The sequence below is a fragment of the Saccostrea echinata genome, unplaced genomic scaffold (genome assembly GCF_033153115.1).
Source record: "Saccostrea echinata isolate AGI-Se365-2 ecotype Australia unplaced genomic scaffold, CSIRO_AGI_Sech_v1 ptg000004l, whole genome shotgun sequence".
Classification (NCBI taxonomy): domain Eukaryota; kingdom Metazoa; phylum Mollusca; class Bivalvia; order Ostreida; family Ostreidae; genus Saccostrea; species Saccostrea echinata.
In genome coordinates, this window is record NW_026889753.1 from 1,858,807 (window position 1) to 1,878,044 (window position 19,238).

Sequence of the window (19,238 nt, forward strand, 5' to 3'; positions counted from 1 at the left end):
CATATGGCGGAATTTATTTTTGTACGAATCTGATGTCAACTTCCTGTTTATCCCTGTGTCTGTCCATAAATGAACTTGTGTATTTACATCAGAGCAGGGGTATTATTAGTGAGCATTGGCTCAAAGACTTCTTGTTTTTCCTTGACCTTTCACCAGTTAAACACAAAACTTGTAGATGTAAACCTTGTAGAAGGATACTATGAAGTCTAAAGATAGAAAAAGTACCAAGATCTCTTCATATAAGTGTTGAATGACAACAGTTTTCACCTTGACCTTTGCTCCAGTCATTCTAATCTACATACAATGTAGGTCTTTAGCTACTCAGAATCTGCTTGTATAATATAGAGATTAATTTTTCATTCATTGGAAAAGTATGCTTTCATGCTGAGATATATATCTATTATTAAAATGCATAAACTTTTGAATATGCATGTAAATGAACCCAAAACTCTTACTTTTTCTTTGAACATTTTCAGTATATCACAATTTAACACTCATTCAGAAAACAAAAGGTCTAGCATGGTGAATATTTGGTCACTGATGAAAAATGATTACCTTGCTGCATAACTTAGCGTGCAGCAGCTGATTCTCCTACTCACAGTGGTTCATAACTTTGCAAAGAGACTAGCCATCCGTAGTATGTACAGTGTTATTTTTACTTTTCTCTTGGTAAAATTAATCTTTGTTCATGCAACCATGATGTGGCCAATAAAAGATGTCAATCTCGAAGTCACCTTGTAAAATGACATTATAATCCTCATATACAAATCACAGAGTGCAAGATGTCTCCAAAAACTATGCATTTATTGTACTATGTCAGATATTATACAGGAAGGGAGATAAACAAAAACAAATTATGTAAAAACCTATTGTTGTGTTAAAAATATTGAAGAATAGAGTTTGTGTACACTTTATTACTATAGACTAAGTCTAAATACTGAATTCATGTGATAAACATTTCAGATCATGACAAATCTGTACACTGAAACAAAAGCAGATTTATCAAACAAATGAAGTATACTAATGGTAACAAAAAACTTGAAAATACCTCCACCACATAAGGACGAACAATTTCTTAAATTGATAAGGCATTTTTTTTTTATTTGGCAATCATTTTACGTTGATTATAAAAGCTTGAAGGGGCCTGGAAACAGATTTAAGTTAATATACTAGTACATGTATTCTAAATTTTCAGTATAATATAATGACATATGTTGCTCGAGCATTTCACACAAAAATATTATAAAAGCATGTTTAGAAACTTCTTTTGTCTAGAAATCATTAAAACTATGAATTTCGGGACTGATTTGATGGACACATATCCTTAAACTGTTATGAAGTTATTTTATCCTTAATATTTCAGAAAGTGGAAAATTTGTTGTGTATTAATGAATGTTTACAAACACAGGTACGTGTTTGACATAATGTTATGAAGAATATTTTTGTCATTGAATTTTAAGGATTTTCATGTTTAGTTCAATTCATTAAACTAAGTTTATTTTTTGAATAAAAATAGAAATTTAAAATTGTAAACTAAAACTGCAATGGAACTGTGTCCAGGCCCCTTTAACTTGAATAATATTGTATAACTAATACTTGTAAAAAAAGAAGTTGGAATGAAAAACAGAAAATATTCCCTGCCTTTAAGAGACACCTGAGTGATCTGGAACTAGGAACACAATTTTCTTACTATTTCTATTTTCAGTTTTCTTAAGGACCCACTATACACCAGTGTGAAATGTTTTTTAGACATTGAGAAAATTATACTGAATAAAGGTGTAAATATTGAGCTTATCTATCTAATTTTCAATATACGGTATGTGGCATTTACCCCCAGGAAAAATGTTAAGAGACGACAAAGTATCAATGAACAGAAATCAGTATTGTTTGCTTCCATGGAGAAAATACATGCAAATATAAAGTGTTCAATTAATTTATCTTGGCCTCTTACAAATGTTAAGAATACTAAATTAATTACAAGTTGAGTAATATACTGTAAATTTCAATTTATTGGAATTGAGATCTAAGGGCAGATCACTCTAACTACAGAAAAATACCATAGAATCAGAACTCTTTAGTGTGCAGTGTAGAGAGGGTTCTTAAATGTGGATTCTTGCACAAGATATAAGAATTTATATAAACATCTTAATTTATCAAGCATTCACAATTTGTGACATTTTAATAAAGAGAAAGGCAAAAGTAACATACATATATCTACAGGTGTATTAAGGATATTTAAGATACAGTGATGTTTTGCATATGAACTGCACTTTCCATTGAAAATATTCATTTTTCAAAACAAAAAAAAACAACAAACAAACCCAAAACAGATTTGTATTTCATTTGGCATCAAGATAAATTGTGATAAAAACTTTTATAGAAAATTTTATTAAGAAGTCGTTTCTTTTATACCGGTAATAGGTGTATAGTTCTTAAGGACCAACTCATGTGTTCTTAATTAATAGCTTCATTATACAGCATTGAACAATTCAAATAAGGGTATATAGCATTTAAATTAATTTTCATTCATTTCAAAATTATATATATATTCCTGACATTTCTATACCTCGAGTCAATAAATTTGAAGAAGACAAAATGTATACATGTATATTATTAACAATTCATGATATGAATTTAAAGACAATTCTGATTCTGTAAACACAGATGTATCAAAGTTTGTAGAAGAAAATTACCAGGTAATAAGCTTACATACAATAAACATAATCTTTGGTATATTTACTGAAAATCGGCAACAAAATACCATTAGCTTTCATTAAACAGTAATAATTTACATGCAGATCTTACACTCTCTCTATACCTTATTTTTTGTGTAGAGAAAATTTTACTAAATTACCTGAAAATAAGTTCTCGCAAATAAAATGTGATTTACAGTACTACAACATGTAAGAAACAAGTGAAAGAAAATAATCAGTTTGCACTCAGTTAATAAAACATACATTCTTAGATCTAGATCTACTGGCTTGCAGATAAAATTTTAAGAAACTACATGTACATATATATATTGTAATGTACAAAAAATAAACTTGCTGCTTACAGCTAGCACTTGTAATTTTTATGTACTGTACATGTAAATAAAAGGAAAACAAACAGTCTTAAAAAACATCTATGTCAAAATACATTCACAAATGTTAAGTGGAATTCAGATAAAAGCACAAGGCTTCCCTTGCCATTGGTCTCCCTGGAATTTCATTATTTCACAAATAAGAGATTATGCCATACCATATACAGTTTTTGAGCAAGCAAATGCAAGATATAAGAAATAATCAATACACTGATTGTTAAATCATGGACATTTTGTAAACAAAACAAAATATAATGTATACAAAATCAATCAATATCATAAGAAAAAATTTGGTAAATGTAAATTCTCAATGTTAAAGCCAAAACAAATATAAAATTTAAGGAGAAGAAGGACACATTGTCACGATTCAGTTTAACTACATCATAGTCATATAAGTCTCCGATAATGTAGGTGCAAAACATTATTTAAATCATCAGTACTTGTGTAAATTTTTATTTGTTTTACTTCAATATCTTATATAAAAATATTAAAAAAGTTTTAACATTCCTGTCAACATTAACAAACAGCGAAAAAGATTGATCCACTCCTCTGTTTCCCTTCATTGCACGTCCAACAAGTCGGTGATGTCATACACGATCTGTTAGTACAACAGAAAAAAAACGAGGAACGCAAAAATGATTTTTATGTGGCTGTAGCAGAAATTTTATGTACGGCAGTTATACACGTATCCCTTACGTGTGACACCATAGTTAGTTTTTCCATACTTGAGAAATATTTGTAAACATTTTAATCATGCTCATGTCTTGTTTAATGATGTCCTGTGCAATACTGAGGTAAGTTTCAACTTTGTTTTTAAAGTTAATCAATTCAATGAAGGACTTAATTATAAGTTTCAATGAAAATTTTCAAATATTGAATGAAATTTTTTTTTTTTTTTTTTGCAAACTTGGTTTGTTGTTGCTAAAGTTGTCTTAAAAAGCATCATGCAATTTTCCAGATCTATATGCAGTGTTCTAAGAAACCTGATGAAAGAAATGATTTAAGGTGTATGGGACATACTAAATTAGTAATATACAAAATTTTGGAAAAAAAAAATTGAATAACAATTTTTTTCAGGTCAAGGTCCTTCTTCCCTTTGAATTTTCACTAACAAGCTACAAATCAGTACATTATATGTACACCAACAAACTCAAAGCTATGAGTATGCATATACATTGTACTATATCTGTAAATGCACCATTTACCAATTTAAAGCTTTCATGTAATACTGGTTTATACCCAAATAAACATTATTTTTATGAAGAATCAGAACAATTGTACAACAATTGAAAATTGAGAAGGTTAATTGTTGCAAACCTCACAATTAAAAGACTTGGTTAGAGCAAATCACCACTTACTGCTGAAATTGCTTAGTCATATCCATACGTGTTACATCCATATAATCATTCATTAAAATCTAGTACTGTGTAAAAAAAATTAGATTGCTGTTAACAGGCATTCACAATATCTATGATTGCTAAAACTTGTTTTACTGTTTATTTTTTCCCCATCTTTAAATGACTACTGAAACAAAGAAATAAAAGGTGATTTGCAACAAAACCAAATTAAAAAAAATTGCCTGAAGCTATTCAATTGACTAAAACTGAAAGAAATATGAAAGAAATTACATGGGCAGGTTCACTATTCTGATTATGGTATCAACATTTCTCTAGCACTCATTGGACTAGCACTTTTTTGTCATTGTTTGCTTGTTGATTAGAGTCTTGCTTTAGGTTTTCTAGCTATAGTAGCATTGATGTTTCCTGATGGTTTATCAGTAGGCATGTAGACCTGTAAAGAAAATTATATCCATTATATTCAACTTCAAAAACAAGATGCCATGAGCTACAATGCTCACCTGAGTCACATAAGCCCTGCTATTCCTCATCAGAAATCAGACTTCATATTGTGGCCCAAGCTAGGTTTAATTGGGATTGAACAAACTTTTATTTGCACTGCCTGATGATGACTGCAGTTTAATACTACTGACCACAACCCTTCTATTCTTGAGAAGAAGATTTGAAAACACCTTTCCAGATATATTTCCATGTAAAACACTGATCTGCTATTATAGGCCAACTTTACCCTCCAGGGCCATTATATGAACAAACTTGATCCTGCACAATGTCAAAAAGCTTCCACATAAGTTTCATCTTTTCTGATCCAGTGATTCTTGAGAAGAAGATTTTTAAATGACAACCCCCTATGTTCACTATTTCTTAATTATCTCCCTTTTCAAGAGGGTGTGGCCCTTCAATTGAACAATTTAAATCCCATTCACCAAAGAATGCTTTGTGCCAAGTTGGGTTGGAATTAGCCCAGAGGTTCTGGAGAAGAAGTAAAAAGTGTTAAAAGTTTACAACAACGTCAGACAATGGATACATTTCGATCAGTAAAGCTCACTGGAGTCTTAAGCTCAAGTGAGCTAAAAAGGAACAAACCTTGTAATAATAACTATGGTAGCTGTGAAAAATTTCAGAATGCATGAAAAGGTCATCATAGTACAATTCAAAGTTTTTTAATCAATCTTTTGTGGTTTTATTTTTTTTTCTGTATTTTGTCAATTGAAACAATACACTTACATTGTCATCATTCTTTATGAAGTCAATCTTTGGAAACTTGGAAAAGTCAATTCCAAAATAATGCACATTTGGAAGATTCATATACACCTTTTCAACCTGAAAGAAATTAATACCTTTAAAAAAATTTCAATATTTCTTCTAAAAACCATCATTTGACATACCCCGGTACTAAATCACTTTTTATTCTCAAGAACTTTATTTTGACCTAATTATGCAAGACTATCAGCTTGCAAAAATTTTATTCTCATCATCATGTATATTTGTTTATAAAAGATTGTTTACAACAATGATCATTGACAAAATTCTTGAAAATGATGTCTCACTTATAAATACCAAATGATATCTCGCGAAAATAAGGTGCTGCAAGTACATGTATTTGGTGATCTACAGTTCCGTACTTCTTTGACATGTATAATGTCTTAAAGACTTTGTTCCAGCACTATTAAGGACATAAGCAACGTAGTTTGAACTTTATTGTCTTTTCCCCTGAAGTTGAAGAGTTCCAATACTTAAAAGAACTGTGTGGTACATTTTAATGTCTATATATTCTGTTGTACACTTCTTCTTAAACAAGTTTGGATAAACAAAACATCAAGAATTTATGTTTAGTAATTTTTATACATTTTTCTTTGAATTATGCAATAATTTTCATCAATTGATATCTTTTTAAAACCCCTGGTAATGTATGTTGATTTTTTGTATATGGACATCTAATGGCACTATAATCTTGAATTAAGAATATCTTGAAAAATTATCAGTAGGTAAGGTACGTTGCGTATGTCCTTAAAATACTGTATACATACTTATTCTAACATTAATCATATTTAAGTGCCTTTTGCAGTGCTTCTGCTCCACTAATTCATGATTATGCTTACATATAATTAGATCAATTCAATTTGTTAAAGTCTCAAGTGCCCTTTATGATTGGGCTAAACAGTTGAAGAGGTAGGATCTGCTATATTTTGAGTGTGCTTACTGGTATTTATATACATTTATACAGTAGTGCTCAGTTCTATAAATAGTGAAATAAATGACAGCCAAATATATAGAACAGTTCAAAATATTGACAAATTTATGTTTAGCAAAAGTAATGTAAAATTACTACCTAATACATGTATTTTGATTAGCTTTATTTTCACGAGACATAAGCATTTTATCTATTTGCCAGGGGTTAGGTATGCCACATTGTGAAGATTTTAAGTTATGATGAATGAAAAAGCCAGTTGCAAGTGGCTATTGATTTTAGTTCGCCACTAACTTTGAAACTTTTTTTTCACTAAAGCCCCCAACATGGGGTTTGTTAGTACAATAAAAGTTTAACAATTTGAACATCAACATGTGAGCAGTTAACTTAATGAACTACAAAAAGATCTATGATATGGACAGTACTGACAGTTGCTAAGACAGTTTGTAGCCATATTACTGACAGCTTTTACTTACCCCTGGCATTTTTGCAAGGATGTTCTGCGCAGTGAGATAGAGGGTATTTTGTACTGAGGGTGAGTATTCTCCCCGGTCAGCTGGTCCTGCAAATGTTTCCAAAATAATGCTCTTCACTCCTTCCCTATAAAAAATATAAGATGTCTTAACAAGGGTAGAAAATGTACTATATTATTGATTGTACTCTGATTGTAATCTGAGTTAAATGTTATAAAGCAAATATATTACAGGGGTTTGTACTATCAATACAGTCAAACCTGTATTAATCGATTTTTCAAATTCAAATACAGTATTCTGAAATTTTGCTTATATCAATATTAACTTAATTCCAGTTCCTTTCAATAAATTAAATTCAATTGATAACAAGATGTGTTTGTGAAACACCGATGCCCCCGTATGGCAGCTTATGGCGAAAGTTAAAATTTCTCAAATGCAAGTCAAAATCCAGGCCAAAAGATAAAAAAATTTAAATTTGAAAGCCCTAGCTGCAACTGTTCAAAAGTTATGGCAAAGGTTAAAGTCTTTTAAAAGTAAGTAAAACATCAAGGTCAAGGTCAAAGTTGTTGGTATCCAAAGGAAGGTCTTGTCACACGGATTACATATGTAAAGTATGAAAGCCCTAGCACCAACCATTCAAAAATTATGACCAAAGTTAAAGTTTTTCAAAAGTAGGTCAAACTCCTATGTCAAGGTCAAAGGGTCAAAGTGGTTGGTATCCAAAGGAAGGTGATGTCACAAGGATTACATTTGTGAAGTATGAAAGCCCTAGCATCAACCATTCAAAAGTTATGGCCAAGGTTAAAGTTTTTCAAAAGTAGGTCAAACTCCTAGGTCAAGGTCAAAGGGTCAAAGAGGTTGATATCCAGAGGAAGGTCTTGTCACAAGGAATACACATGTGAAGTTTGAAACCCCAAGCACCAACTGTTCAAAAGTTATGGCCAAGGTTAAAGTTTTTCAAAAGTAGGTCAAACTCCAAGGTCAAGGTCAAAAGGTCAAAGTTGTTGGTATCCAAAGGAAGGCCTTGTCACAAAGAATACACATGTGAAGTTTGAAACCCCAAGCACCAACTGTTCAGAAGTTATGGCCAAGGTTAAAGTCTCATAAAATTTTGCAAAAATGGGTCAAACTCCAAGGTCAAGGTCAAAGGTCAAACAAAATGGTACCTAAAGAAAGGTCTTGTCACAAGGAATACACATGTGAAATATTAAAGTCATAGCTCCAACCAATCAAAAGTTATGGGCAAGGTTAAAGTTGATAACAGACAGACAGACAAACAGACAAACACAATATACCCGGGATCTTTCGATCCGGGGGCATAAAAATGTTGTCAAATCCAGAATCTTGTCTCATCCAGCCAATTTCTATAGAACCATTGGTGTCTACATTTAGGTAAGATTAACTTTATTATAGGACTTCTTCAATGTTTCTTTTTGTTCGAAGATTTTACCAAGTTTCTGAAAACTTACAGTTTATCTAAGTATTCACACCTGTACTTTAACTACACAAATTAAAGATGTGTTTTGGGATTGCAGTTCCAAAATATATTTATGTCCAGGTTGAAGGTATTCAATAACACTTATTATGATAAGTAGGAAAGGCATGTAAAATAGCATTTGTTCTCTATGGTATAACATTTTCTTCTCACCATGTCCTCTCAAAGTCAATATCTGAGGTGTTGTACCACCATTTACACTGCACAACAGTACAGAATAATCTATCATCTGCATCTGGGAGAGTACGGAATTCATCAGAAACAAAATTTTTAAAGGCTGACTGGGTCGTCTTCATAACCCTCAACTCACTCAGGGCTGTCCATATTGTGGGCTTTTCTGCAAATAAGGTTAAAGCAAATTATTTTCCAATCCTTGCTTTTAAAATATTTTATTCTATAGAATATAAATTCTAATTGCATTAGTTTTTAAGTGAGAGGGTGCTGAATGGCTGGGAGGGAATAAACACGTCATGAAATTGATCTAATCTGCATCATCCAGACATTTTCTTATACAGTGTATCTCCGAGTAAGGTAAACACAAAGCAGGGATGATTGAGACTTCCTTACAATGGCGTGGTGGTTCATTCAGCCAGGTCAAGATGTAAAAGTTGTTGAACAAACTGTTACACTTCAATTTTTGTCCCTCATTTAAACCTATTTTGGGCTTACTAAAGCCCATATTTTGTCAGCCCCTCAACTTCCAAACTATTTCAGATATTTTGGCCAATTCACAGAATCATCACTGAGTGCAGTTAACACTTATCACTCATATTCCCTTCAGAGTGATGGCAGCAGCTTAGAGGGATGGATCTTAAGTTCTTCAGCTTTTCTTCATTAAAGTCTTAAACTTCTAAATGAAGAGTTGTAGAAACATGAAAGCATCTACAATGGAATCTTACTTTTGAAAGTTGGCCAAGGTCAATGGTCAATGTAAACTTAGCAAAATGATGTGAGCATGTGACCTTGAACTTTAATCTTCAGGTCACAAATAACCTTTGTCACCTTTAAATTTTTTCACCCTAATGCTTAGTTGTTATATACATGTTTCTATAAACTTACCTTATCTTACTGTCTAACACCCCCCTTCCATCCCACCCCTTCTATTTGCAATAGTAATCATAGTATAGTCTATTTGTGTAGCAAGTCTTATTGAAATCTGACTGAAACTGTAGGAGGAGTAACTTTTTGAAAGATTTTCAAAGAAATTTTTATTTATACTCACACAGGGCAACATCAAATGTCTCAAAAACCAATAAATAGAATTATTTATCTTGTAAGAAAAGTCTACTAGTGAACAAACTCACTAAAATTGGATTTAAACTGTAGTAGTAGGAATTATTTCTATTTTTGTAACCATGGCAACACTGATTGTAAAAACTGATATACAGAATTATGTCCCAGTATCTTGGTGTAGTCTACTTTTGTACCAATTAAGTCTTATAAATTGAACAAAAACTTAAAAGAAGTAGTGTTTTGAAAGAAATTCACAGAAATTTCTATTTTTAGTAACAATGGCAACATTGCTTGTAGATATCTGAAATATCAAAAACTGATGTACAGAATCATGCATCTTAGGCCAAAGTTTTTATTTTTTTTGGTTTACGATTTTCTGTCTCAAAAAAATGCATTGGGTGGTCGAAAAATAAAAATAAAAATAATTTAGGATTCAACAATTTCATTTTAAAATAACAGCAATGTTTATTTTAATAAAAATAATACACGTCAATAGTACTTTTAAGTTTTATTGTCTATTTTATTGTCACATAACTCTTTTTATTTAATTTTAATTCATTTCTAACTTTAGACTGAATGTCATTTTCATTTACATATTGTTCTGATTTTTGTTTGTCAATCAGTGCTTAGTTCATGATGTTCAACATTTTGTGCTCTTCAGTGATATGTGATGTGTTATAAACCTTGGTATCCCCACAAACTAAAAATAAGGATCCAAATTCAAGTTAAATTTAGATTGAAGAAAAATACAATTTAAGTGTTTAACAATATTAAAAGTAATTGACGTTGAAATAAAGGTTATAATAATTTGATCATGCAGCTATCAAATTTAATGTTCAACCTGTGGCAAAAAAGCCTGTAATAATTTCTCAATCAAGTCCTTCTTTAAATGTTTGTTATGTACCTGCACAGTAGGCAATGCTCATTATTTATTAGTAATTCAAAGGGCTTTAATCTCAATTGAGTATGAAATTTGCAAATATTTGTATATTGAATTTACTTCTATAAACTAACAGATGTTTTATACACATTTGAATTTATCCAGTGAAATACCAGTCAACGTTGCTTCAACTAAGATGTATCTCTCAACACTAAATTAGACTAACTATTATCCATGGATTTATCAGCCTATTTTGGGAAACACCATTTTTGGGGAATTGGGAAAAAATTATCGGCTATTTGATGAAATTGCAAATTTTTTTTTTTAAAATGTTGCTTAAATCATGTACTCAGGGGTAATTCATTTAACATTTCAGCACGAACTCTAATTTGGGCAACCAAATGACAATTAAATATGATCCATCTTATTCGTACAAAATCAATTATGAATAATAGACTAATAAAAGTAAAATGGACTTCAATGAGTATAAAGCATTTATACAACTTAGGGTAGTACATGTACATGTGTGTATGAGATTTCAATTTAGATCATTATAGTATCTGTTTCTGGAGATTATAAACCTCCTGCAAAAAATTATACTAAGTACACATTTTCTAAAAGTCCTCTTTTAATATGTATAAATGCATTGAAAATATATTTTTCTCTCTGAAATAATGCCTAAAGTCCTTACCATTAACTCGCAGATCAAATGAGTAGGTGGAAATAACTTAATAAATCTATATAATTACACAGTATCATCATTTTTAGAAAAAAAGAGGAAATTCGGATTAAAAGTTGGCGATGTTTTTACAGCGTTTTTAAACATGTGTTATGACTGTAGCTTTGCTAAATGAGTTAAAATTACAGACAATCTGACAATTTTACTTAGTTTTTTTCCAAGATAATTAAAAATAAAAGCATTGTTCACCAATTGAGAAAAATACTGCCAAATTGGGAAAAACTGAACTCATTTTCAATTGGGAATGGGCCGAACTTCGGCCCCTGAGAAGGCACTGATAAATCCTTATTATCTATAGGTGTATCCGTGTCTGCTAGGTCGATCAGGGTTGGGCACACACTCTCCAATATTACGGTATGAATTTAGCCCATTGAGACATTGCAATTGGAGAAAGGGATCATTTATCCAAGATTTTATTCACTTTTCCATGCAGAAAAAGTTCTTTAAGTGTGTGCAATTGCTTTCAGTGAGGAATTACCTTGTTACATGACAGAGCCGCCATTTTTGGTTAGCACATGTGTTTATTTACGGTCACCTAAATGTTTGTAAAGGTCTCATATATTTATAAGCGCTTATTTGACTAAGATGCATTCTAAAATTTAAAATCCACCAGTTCAGCTGAGAAAAATCCAGAAAAATATGTCGGAAAAAGACATTATTTTTAATTTCATGATTTGTGAAAATTAGGGTCGGCGGAATCGTAAACCAAACGAAAAAAAAACTTTGGCCTTAGTATAATCTACTTGTGTACCAAGTCTTTATTCAAATCAGACCCAAAACTGTAGGAGTAGTAGCATTTTGAAAGAATTTCAAAGATATTTCTATTTTTAATAACCATGGCAACACTGTTAATCAGAATCAAAAACCGATACTTAGAATTATGTACCTTACTATAGTTTACTTGTGTATTAAGTCTTAATATTAAAATCAGACCAAAACAGTAGGAAGAGTTATTTTTGAAAGAATTTCAAAAAAAATTTTTAGTAAACATGGCAACATCCTTTGTTGAAATCAAAAATAGGTCTTAGTATAGTTTACATTTGTACCAAGTCTTACTGAAATCGCACCAAAACTGTAGGAGAAGTAGTTTTTTGAAAAATTGTTTACAGACGGACAGACACACAGCAGACACCTTACTAATGCATATGCTCTTCTGGTCTCTGACCATGCTGACCAGTAGAGCTAATAAACTAATCTATTCATATTCAAAATTAAGTGTTCAAAAGAGCTCTGTACACCTTCTTTATCAGACTTTGATACATACCATCTCTAACCTTTTCTACTTCACAAACATGCTTGGCTTCATGACTGAATAGAAAAGCGTGAACATGCTGCTGTCCTCCCTATATACAACATTGCAAAATAAAAATCAAACTGTCAGCAAATATCAAGCAACCTAGCTATAATGTTAGAGAATACGTAGTGTTAACATCATGCTCTTAAACAAAGGGTATATGCAAAGGCAAATTTTCTTAAGGTGTATTTAATGAATTCTGGATATATTAACTGTTACTGACAGTCTCTAAAAGAAGACTACATGTAGAATGTCATTCGGTCAAGTTTTCCAATTATGCACTTGAGGCTAATTCTTATTTTAAAAAAAATCAAATAAAAACAAAAAAAGCTAATTCAGGGAATTTATGTCACCAGCTTAAGGACAGGTTATCCAAGATATCAAGAAACAATATAAATGCAATACACAAGTTTGTGACCTTGACCTTTCACCTCAAAATCAACAGTGTCATGTTTTATTTATAGACAGTGCTGAAGTGAATCTGGAAACCATATCATATATGAATTTGTGACCTTGACCTTTCTCTTTCTGGCCTCAAAATCAATAGGATTAAGTTAGAGTAATGAACTAAACTCAAAATGATCTTTAGCCATCATTTGGCAGCCATTTTATGCAATATATAAAACTTTAACTTGGCCTTTTGACCTCAAAATTAACGTACTAGGTTTTTTCAAGTCATAGAGAGTCAGGACATAAAATTTCACTGCAAAAGCTAACAAACTTTTAGAGATATCAGTTTGAAACTTGAGTATCAAATACAGTCAGAATGAGGGACAGACAACAGACAGACCCAAATCAATATCCCCCTCTTCTCGCAAAAGCAGGAGACAATAATTAAAGCAACAACTGCACTGCAAGTTTCTTTAAATTCTAAACTCAGAAATCTTGGAAAATTTACCCAAGTTCTAACTTTATATCAAAGTTAAATATAGGCACAAGATCTGAAGACTTACAATCTCCATGCGTTTCCATGGTGCTTCTTCAATATGGATTCTTGCCCTTATAACATGCCGATACTTTCTCAGAAAATGTTCACAAAGCAGCAAAGCAAATCTTTCTGAGCTTTTTACCTACCATAAGCAAATTGATAATTATGAATAATAGTGCTTTTTTATAGTCCAAAATATAACAAAGGCTTTTGTTATACATGTACCTTTAAATATTGGTTTATATATAAATCTATACTTAAAATCTAAACATTTCCAAAATTTTACTGAATAGTCATAAAAAAAATCCATGTTTGACTGCAAAACGAGATATTGGACCTGTTGATGAGCTATTGAACCGCATACGTCACACAGTCGGCGGGATCAGCTAAGTCTTATTTGCATTTGTTGGTGTCTGACAGTAATGGAATTGACTTAAACGACAGTATAAAGGAAATTTACATAAAGGAAATTAGCGCAAGATACATGTATGTCAAAAAAAAATAAATAGAGAGGTATAAAAAAACATTATTGACTGTGCCCTTGGGCAATTTTTGAAAATTCGAGATTTTCAACATTTAGCATGTATGCCAGCCACTGTAAATCAGGATTTGTATCAGATAGAACTTTACCAACATGAACCAAATAATGACTACGGTATACTGTTTTCAAATGAGTTTACAGGGGAGAATTCATTCCAACCTACCCCATACTGCCTAGCGAGTACATAGACAGTGTTTTTCTGGGAGTCTGTTGCTATGATGTCACTGTTATCTCCATGGGTGTAGTCCTTGACATTGTTCAAGGTCAGCTCTGTGCTGACCTCTAGCTCTTTCACATAATGAATATCTCCTTCTCTCCTCAAGTACAAAAGTTTTACAAAATTCTTCCCGTATCCAGTGTAAACAAACTCCGATTGAACCACAGATTCTGAAGCCATCTGCAAAATAAAGCTGTTGTTGAAATTTTAACATTAAGTGTATCATGCATAATTAAAATAAGATTATTGATTTACGATTTTTTTTTTTAACAAGTCTAACATTTTTAAGTCACAAAACTATGAGGAAATTCAGATAACAGCATGTGAAATGATAAGACTGGTGCTCTACTAATGTATACGAGTTCAAATATTCAACAAGAACACAAAGGAATGTGTATAAAAGCCAAGATAATACTTCTGGATCTCAAGAAAAAAAAAAGAAAAAAATTTCAGCTTACCATTTCCTTTTGCTGTAAAATGCAGCTAACAACACTGATAAACTTGGTATATTTATATGTAAAACATAAACTTTGATAAATGCATTAAATTTTAAATTGTTTGTGCATTTGTACATATCTACATTTTGTGGTTCATTACTTTATTGTCTTTAGCATGCATATTTTCTTCTTACTAGAATCAATTTGTTAAAAACAAGGTTATCTGTTGTAAATGTTACATGCTCATTTTATTCAGAATACTGTCCAGTGTGTGTTAAAATTGTAGAAAGTACAGTAACTGACATAATCTTGTCAAAATATCACAAATCTGACAGTCAAACTCTATTAGAACAGTTCAGGTTTGTTGTAAATAGCATACAGATAATTAAGGTCAGACGACACGTTCCTCAAATATTTGCTTTTTGTCTCTCTGTAATTTACCAAAAATATTTATAATTATTGTTATCTTGCTATTTCTAAACTGTTTTTAAAATATCTTTTAAAAAATGAAGACTGAAAAATTGTGATATAAGCAATTCAAGTCTTTTCCAAATGGATTATATAGGAAACACTATCCTCCGTTACCTTCCACAAATGCCTGGTAAGGTGCCTCAATTTTTTGCGAGGAAACTTGTTAAAGTAGAAATACTTCAGTGACAAATTATTGGGGAAAATTATATATTATTGAGGAACGTGTCGTCTGACCTTAAAAATCATTTCACTTTGGGAAAGGGAGCAGTGTAAATTAAAGAAAAAAGGAAAATTTAATTATTAAAAATTAAGAAGTTATTCCGTCCAGTTTACTTATCTCAGGCTGACGATATAAAAGTGTAATTTTTCAATAACAAGATCAAAGGTCAACCCCAATAATTAACTAAGTACTACTAAAAAAGACTGCAATGGCCAAGTATCTAAGAATGTCATAACTCATTGTGTTGTCATATGTGATTAAACTTTAAATCCACCTCTGCTTGACAAACCAAATATACATGTAAATACATTTTCAAATCTTTTATTGAAGTTCTGGATGTGTCTGTTTTTCATTTTAACATTTTAAAATGGTATCTATATACTTTGTAATGGAAGGAATTTGAAACTAATGTTCAGTTAATACTCTATTTAATATATACTTATAAAACAGAGTAGGATTCAAAATAAATTTTATATACTAAAGAGATTTGTATATTTACATTAGAGTTTTCTATTTAAAAGGCTGTTATTAAAAAAAAAAAAATACACCAAGCAAAATGGCACCATGAGGAAGGGAAAAGGTGTAGGGTTGATGATCAGGAGGAGACAAATTAGATCAGTTGATAAAATTTGACATGAAATATTAATATTAACTGATCAGGAATTTTGATGCTCTCTGATTTATCTAGACTCTCTTTCCTGGGGTGTAGAGATGGTTCACCTTAAAATGAAGTTCCAGGAGGTTTATTCAGGTTTTCCCTCTCAACCATAAATTTGCTTATATTTTTATCAACCAATCAAATTGCATGTGTTCAAGCATTACAACGTAAATAATGCGGACGCCAGTATCAAAGCATTCTAATTAAAATCAGCTGTTTGTTTGGCTACGTTTGCTACATACTACGCCACAAATGTAGCGTAAGTGGTAGCTTATCAGAACAGCTGATTTTAATCAGATTGGTATCGAAGAGTCTGAACTCTTTTATAAGTAAATGATTATTGTTTTATACTACTGTAGATTCCTAAATATACACGAGGAATTAATTAACGTGTAATTACGCGAGGAGCACCACTCGCGAAATAAAATTACACGCTTTTATTTTTATGGTGTTGAAATTAATGTTAAATCTCATTGTAAACCGTCCATTCGCGAATTATTGTTCTCGCGATTTGGCGTCTAAGAGCCCTTTTGCGATATTAAGTACTCGCGTAAAATAAGGAATTTACAGTATTATGCTTCCTGTCAGTTTATCTCTATATAATCAATACTCAACTATTTTCGCATAGTGTTCTAAGGATTTATAAAGCGTGAGCATACTATGCCGAAATAGTGCACAGCTTCTTTTTCTGAAAAAAATCCGACAGAGCCCATGCCGGGGCTCAAACTCATGACCCAGAGATTGTCAGTCTGATGCGCTACCGATTACGCCACAGACGCCGTTATCTAAAGCAGTGTATTATAATACATATAAATGTAGTTTCAAATATTTTACTCTTAGAGAGTAAATAAAATAATCAAAATAATTTTTCTAAAATAGTTTCTTGCAATTTTATCCCTTCACTCGACTAAAATTCTCTGAAACTATCTGTACATATACCTAATGCATGGAACATTCAAAATTAAAGTAAAAAGATTATGACGTACATGTAGCACAACGTGACGTCATAATAGGGGTGTACTAACATGAATGCAAGAGGTGATGAAACATTGGAAATAGAGAAAATATTGTCGTTTTTAAACAACAGTCGGCATAATAATAACAATAGTGTTGTACTTTGCATGCACTATGCCTAAATAGTACAACACTATTATATAAATATTATTTTCCACCTTGTTAAACAGTTGTGAAACTGTTAAAATATAATTTTATGATAAATTACTACACAAAATATTATGAGTGTTTCTATTTGATGGAGACAATAACTATTGTGTGAAAAACGGTGTAAAATTCCTGATTATTTAATAAAACAGTTATTTAAACTTTGGAATTCAGTCTACTTGTGACTCATGACTATAGAGACTTGGTCAGGTATTAGTTCACCTCCGCCTTTGGCCTCAGTCAACCAATACATGACCAGGTTCATTAGTCACAAGTAGACCTCATCACAAGTTCTAAGGAACAAAGTACACCTCTGACCACAGTGTCTCATCGACATGCCATTTTTACAATCATACTTTTATACCCTCTTCACACGAAAGCTCTTTAAACTTTAATTCACAGTAAATCAATGTGAATTAAAATAATGCAAATTAAATAATGACATAAGTTGAAAATTATGTCTCCCTATACCATGTATACTTAGCAGATATACATCTGAGTGATCTGACATATTGTCACACTGTCTGTACACAATTTTACTGATTAATATTTACATTTCCAATGTCTTTGTCCGAGATAAAATTTCAAATAGTAAAAATATTTTATTTCTGCATAAATCTACTGGTTCATTGAAAGGCGTGGTGAAAAAAAAAATCACGCGCGGGGCGGGACAAATAGAGACAGAAGCGGGGCTATTAGCACGGGAATTTGCAGAATCAAGAGCATGTAAATATAAAGAATAACTGTCAGATTTTTTGGTTTCATGACGATGATCAATCGATTGGCTTACGTGATAATTTCATGCATAAACACCTTCGGCATTAATGCAAATTATCACGCAAGCCAATTGATTGATCACATCATGAAACCAAAAAATTAGACAGCTATTCCTTAAATATAATTTTTCTCTGTGTTTCACTCAAAAAAGCATTTAAGTACCTATATCTGACCACTGGGATATGGCATGTGACTTCATTTTGCCAGTAAGCATAAGCCCATATTTGATTCGAATTGGTTTCACATAGCACTCACTTGGAGTGGATAAGAAGTAAATATTTGATGCAGGGTAAATTAATTGGAAATAAACTAATATGCTGTAAATTTTTTTGTGTGAACATGGTTCAAATTTAATTCGCAGTAATTTATGTTTAATTCGAATTTAACTCTCTGTGTGAACTGGGAATTAATCTTGTTTTAAAATCTTCATAACCAGAGTTACTATATGGTATGCACTTGGTAAAAATGTACGCAAGAATTGTAGACAGAAATCAACTTTTTAAAGTATTAGGGGCATGAGGAAGTGAAAATATGAAAAAAAAATTGATTGACTGCTCCTTCTTAATGTTGAATACTTATTCAAAATCTTAAAAGTCCTACAATATAACGATCCATGTTTATCCCGGATCCACCTTGTGTTATTCTACTTGCTGTCAGATATATGCAACATATCTATACATGTAAGTCTAATGAACCTATTTGTGATACTGATAAACAATGAGAAATAAATTAATAAATGCTAAATTTTAACACTGTCAATTTTGTGTGTTTGTTTCGATCTACAGTTCTTGATTCTGAAACAAACAAGTAACACTCATCTACATTCAATGTTAACTTCAGAACGACACAAGAAGACGTCGTGTAAAAAACGCAGGAGTTCAAAATAAACCATGCCATAGGGCCTACCTGTTTTTCAGTGCTGTATACCAACTAACCAAGTAAACAACACATTGTAAACAACACATGAAACGCATGCCTACCAGGCCTTGACTCTTATTATACAAAACACATCTTTTCCTTACCTTTTTTCCGTGAAACTTTGATTCACACGTATTTACGTGACAAAGCATACATAATCGTTTAACC

The 19,238-nt window shown here is 31.5% G+C and overlaps 1 protein-coding gene across 1 annotated transcript; it reads right to left on the reverse strand.

The window, feature by feature from the left end:
* Positions 1–787: 787 nt before the first annotated feature.
* On the reverse strand, positions 788–19,238 carry LOC133178982 (uricase-like). The gene is made up of 8 exons (XM_061313649.1): positions 19,175–19,238; positions 14,375–14,608; positions 13,696–13,812; positions 12,713–12,791; positions 8,750–8,933; positions 7,105–7,228; positions 5,665–5,760; positions 788–4,873 (listed from the first exon to the last, which is right to left on the reverse strand). The coding sequence occupies exons 1-8, from the start codon at positions 19,220–19,222 to the stop codon at positions 4,799–4,801; spliced, it is 957 nt and encodes a 318-aa protein (XP_061169633.1). The 5' UTR covers positions 19,223–19,238; the 3' UTR covers positions 788–4,798.

Coding starts and splice junctions, on each gene's coding strand:
- LOC133178982 (XM_061313649.1), bottom strand. CDS start 19,222: ATGCTTTGTCACGTAAATACGTGTGAATCAAAGTTTCACGGAAAAAAG. Junction 8,934..12,712: donor AGTAGAAAAGGTTAGAGATG/GTATGTATCAAA, acceptor CCTTATTTGCAG/AAAAGCCCACAATATGGACA. Junction 7,229..8,749: donor ATTGACTTTGAGAGGACATG/GTGAGAAGAAAA, acceptor TATTTTTTATAG/GGAAGGAGTGAAGAGCATTA.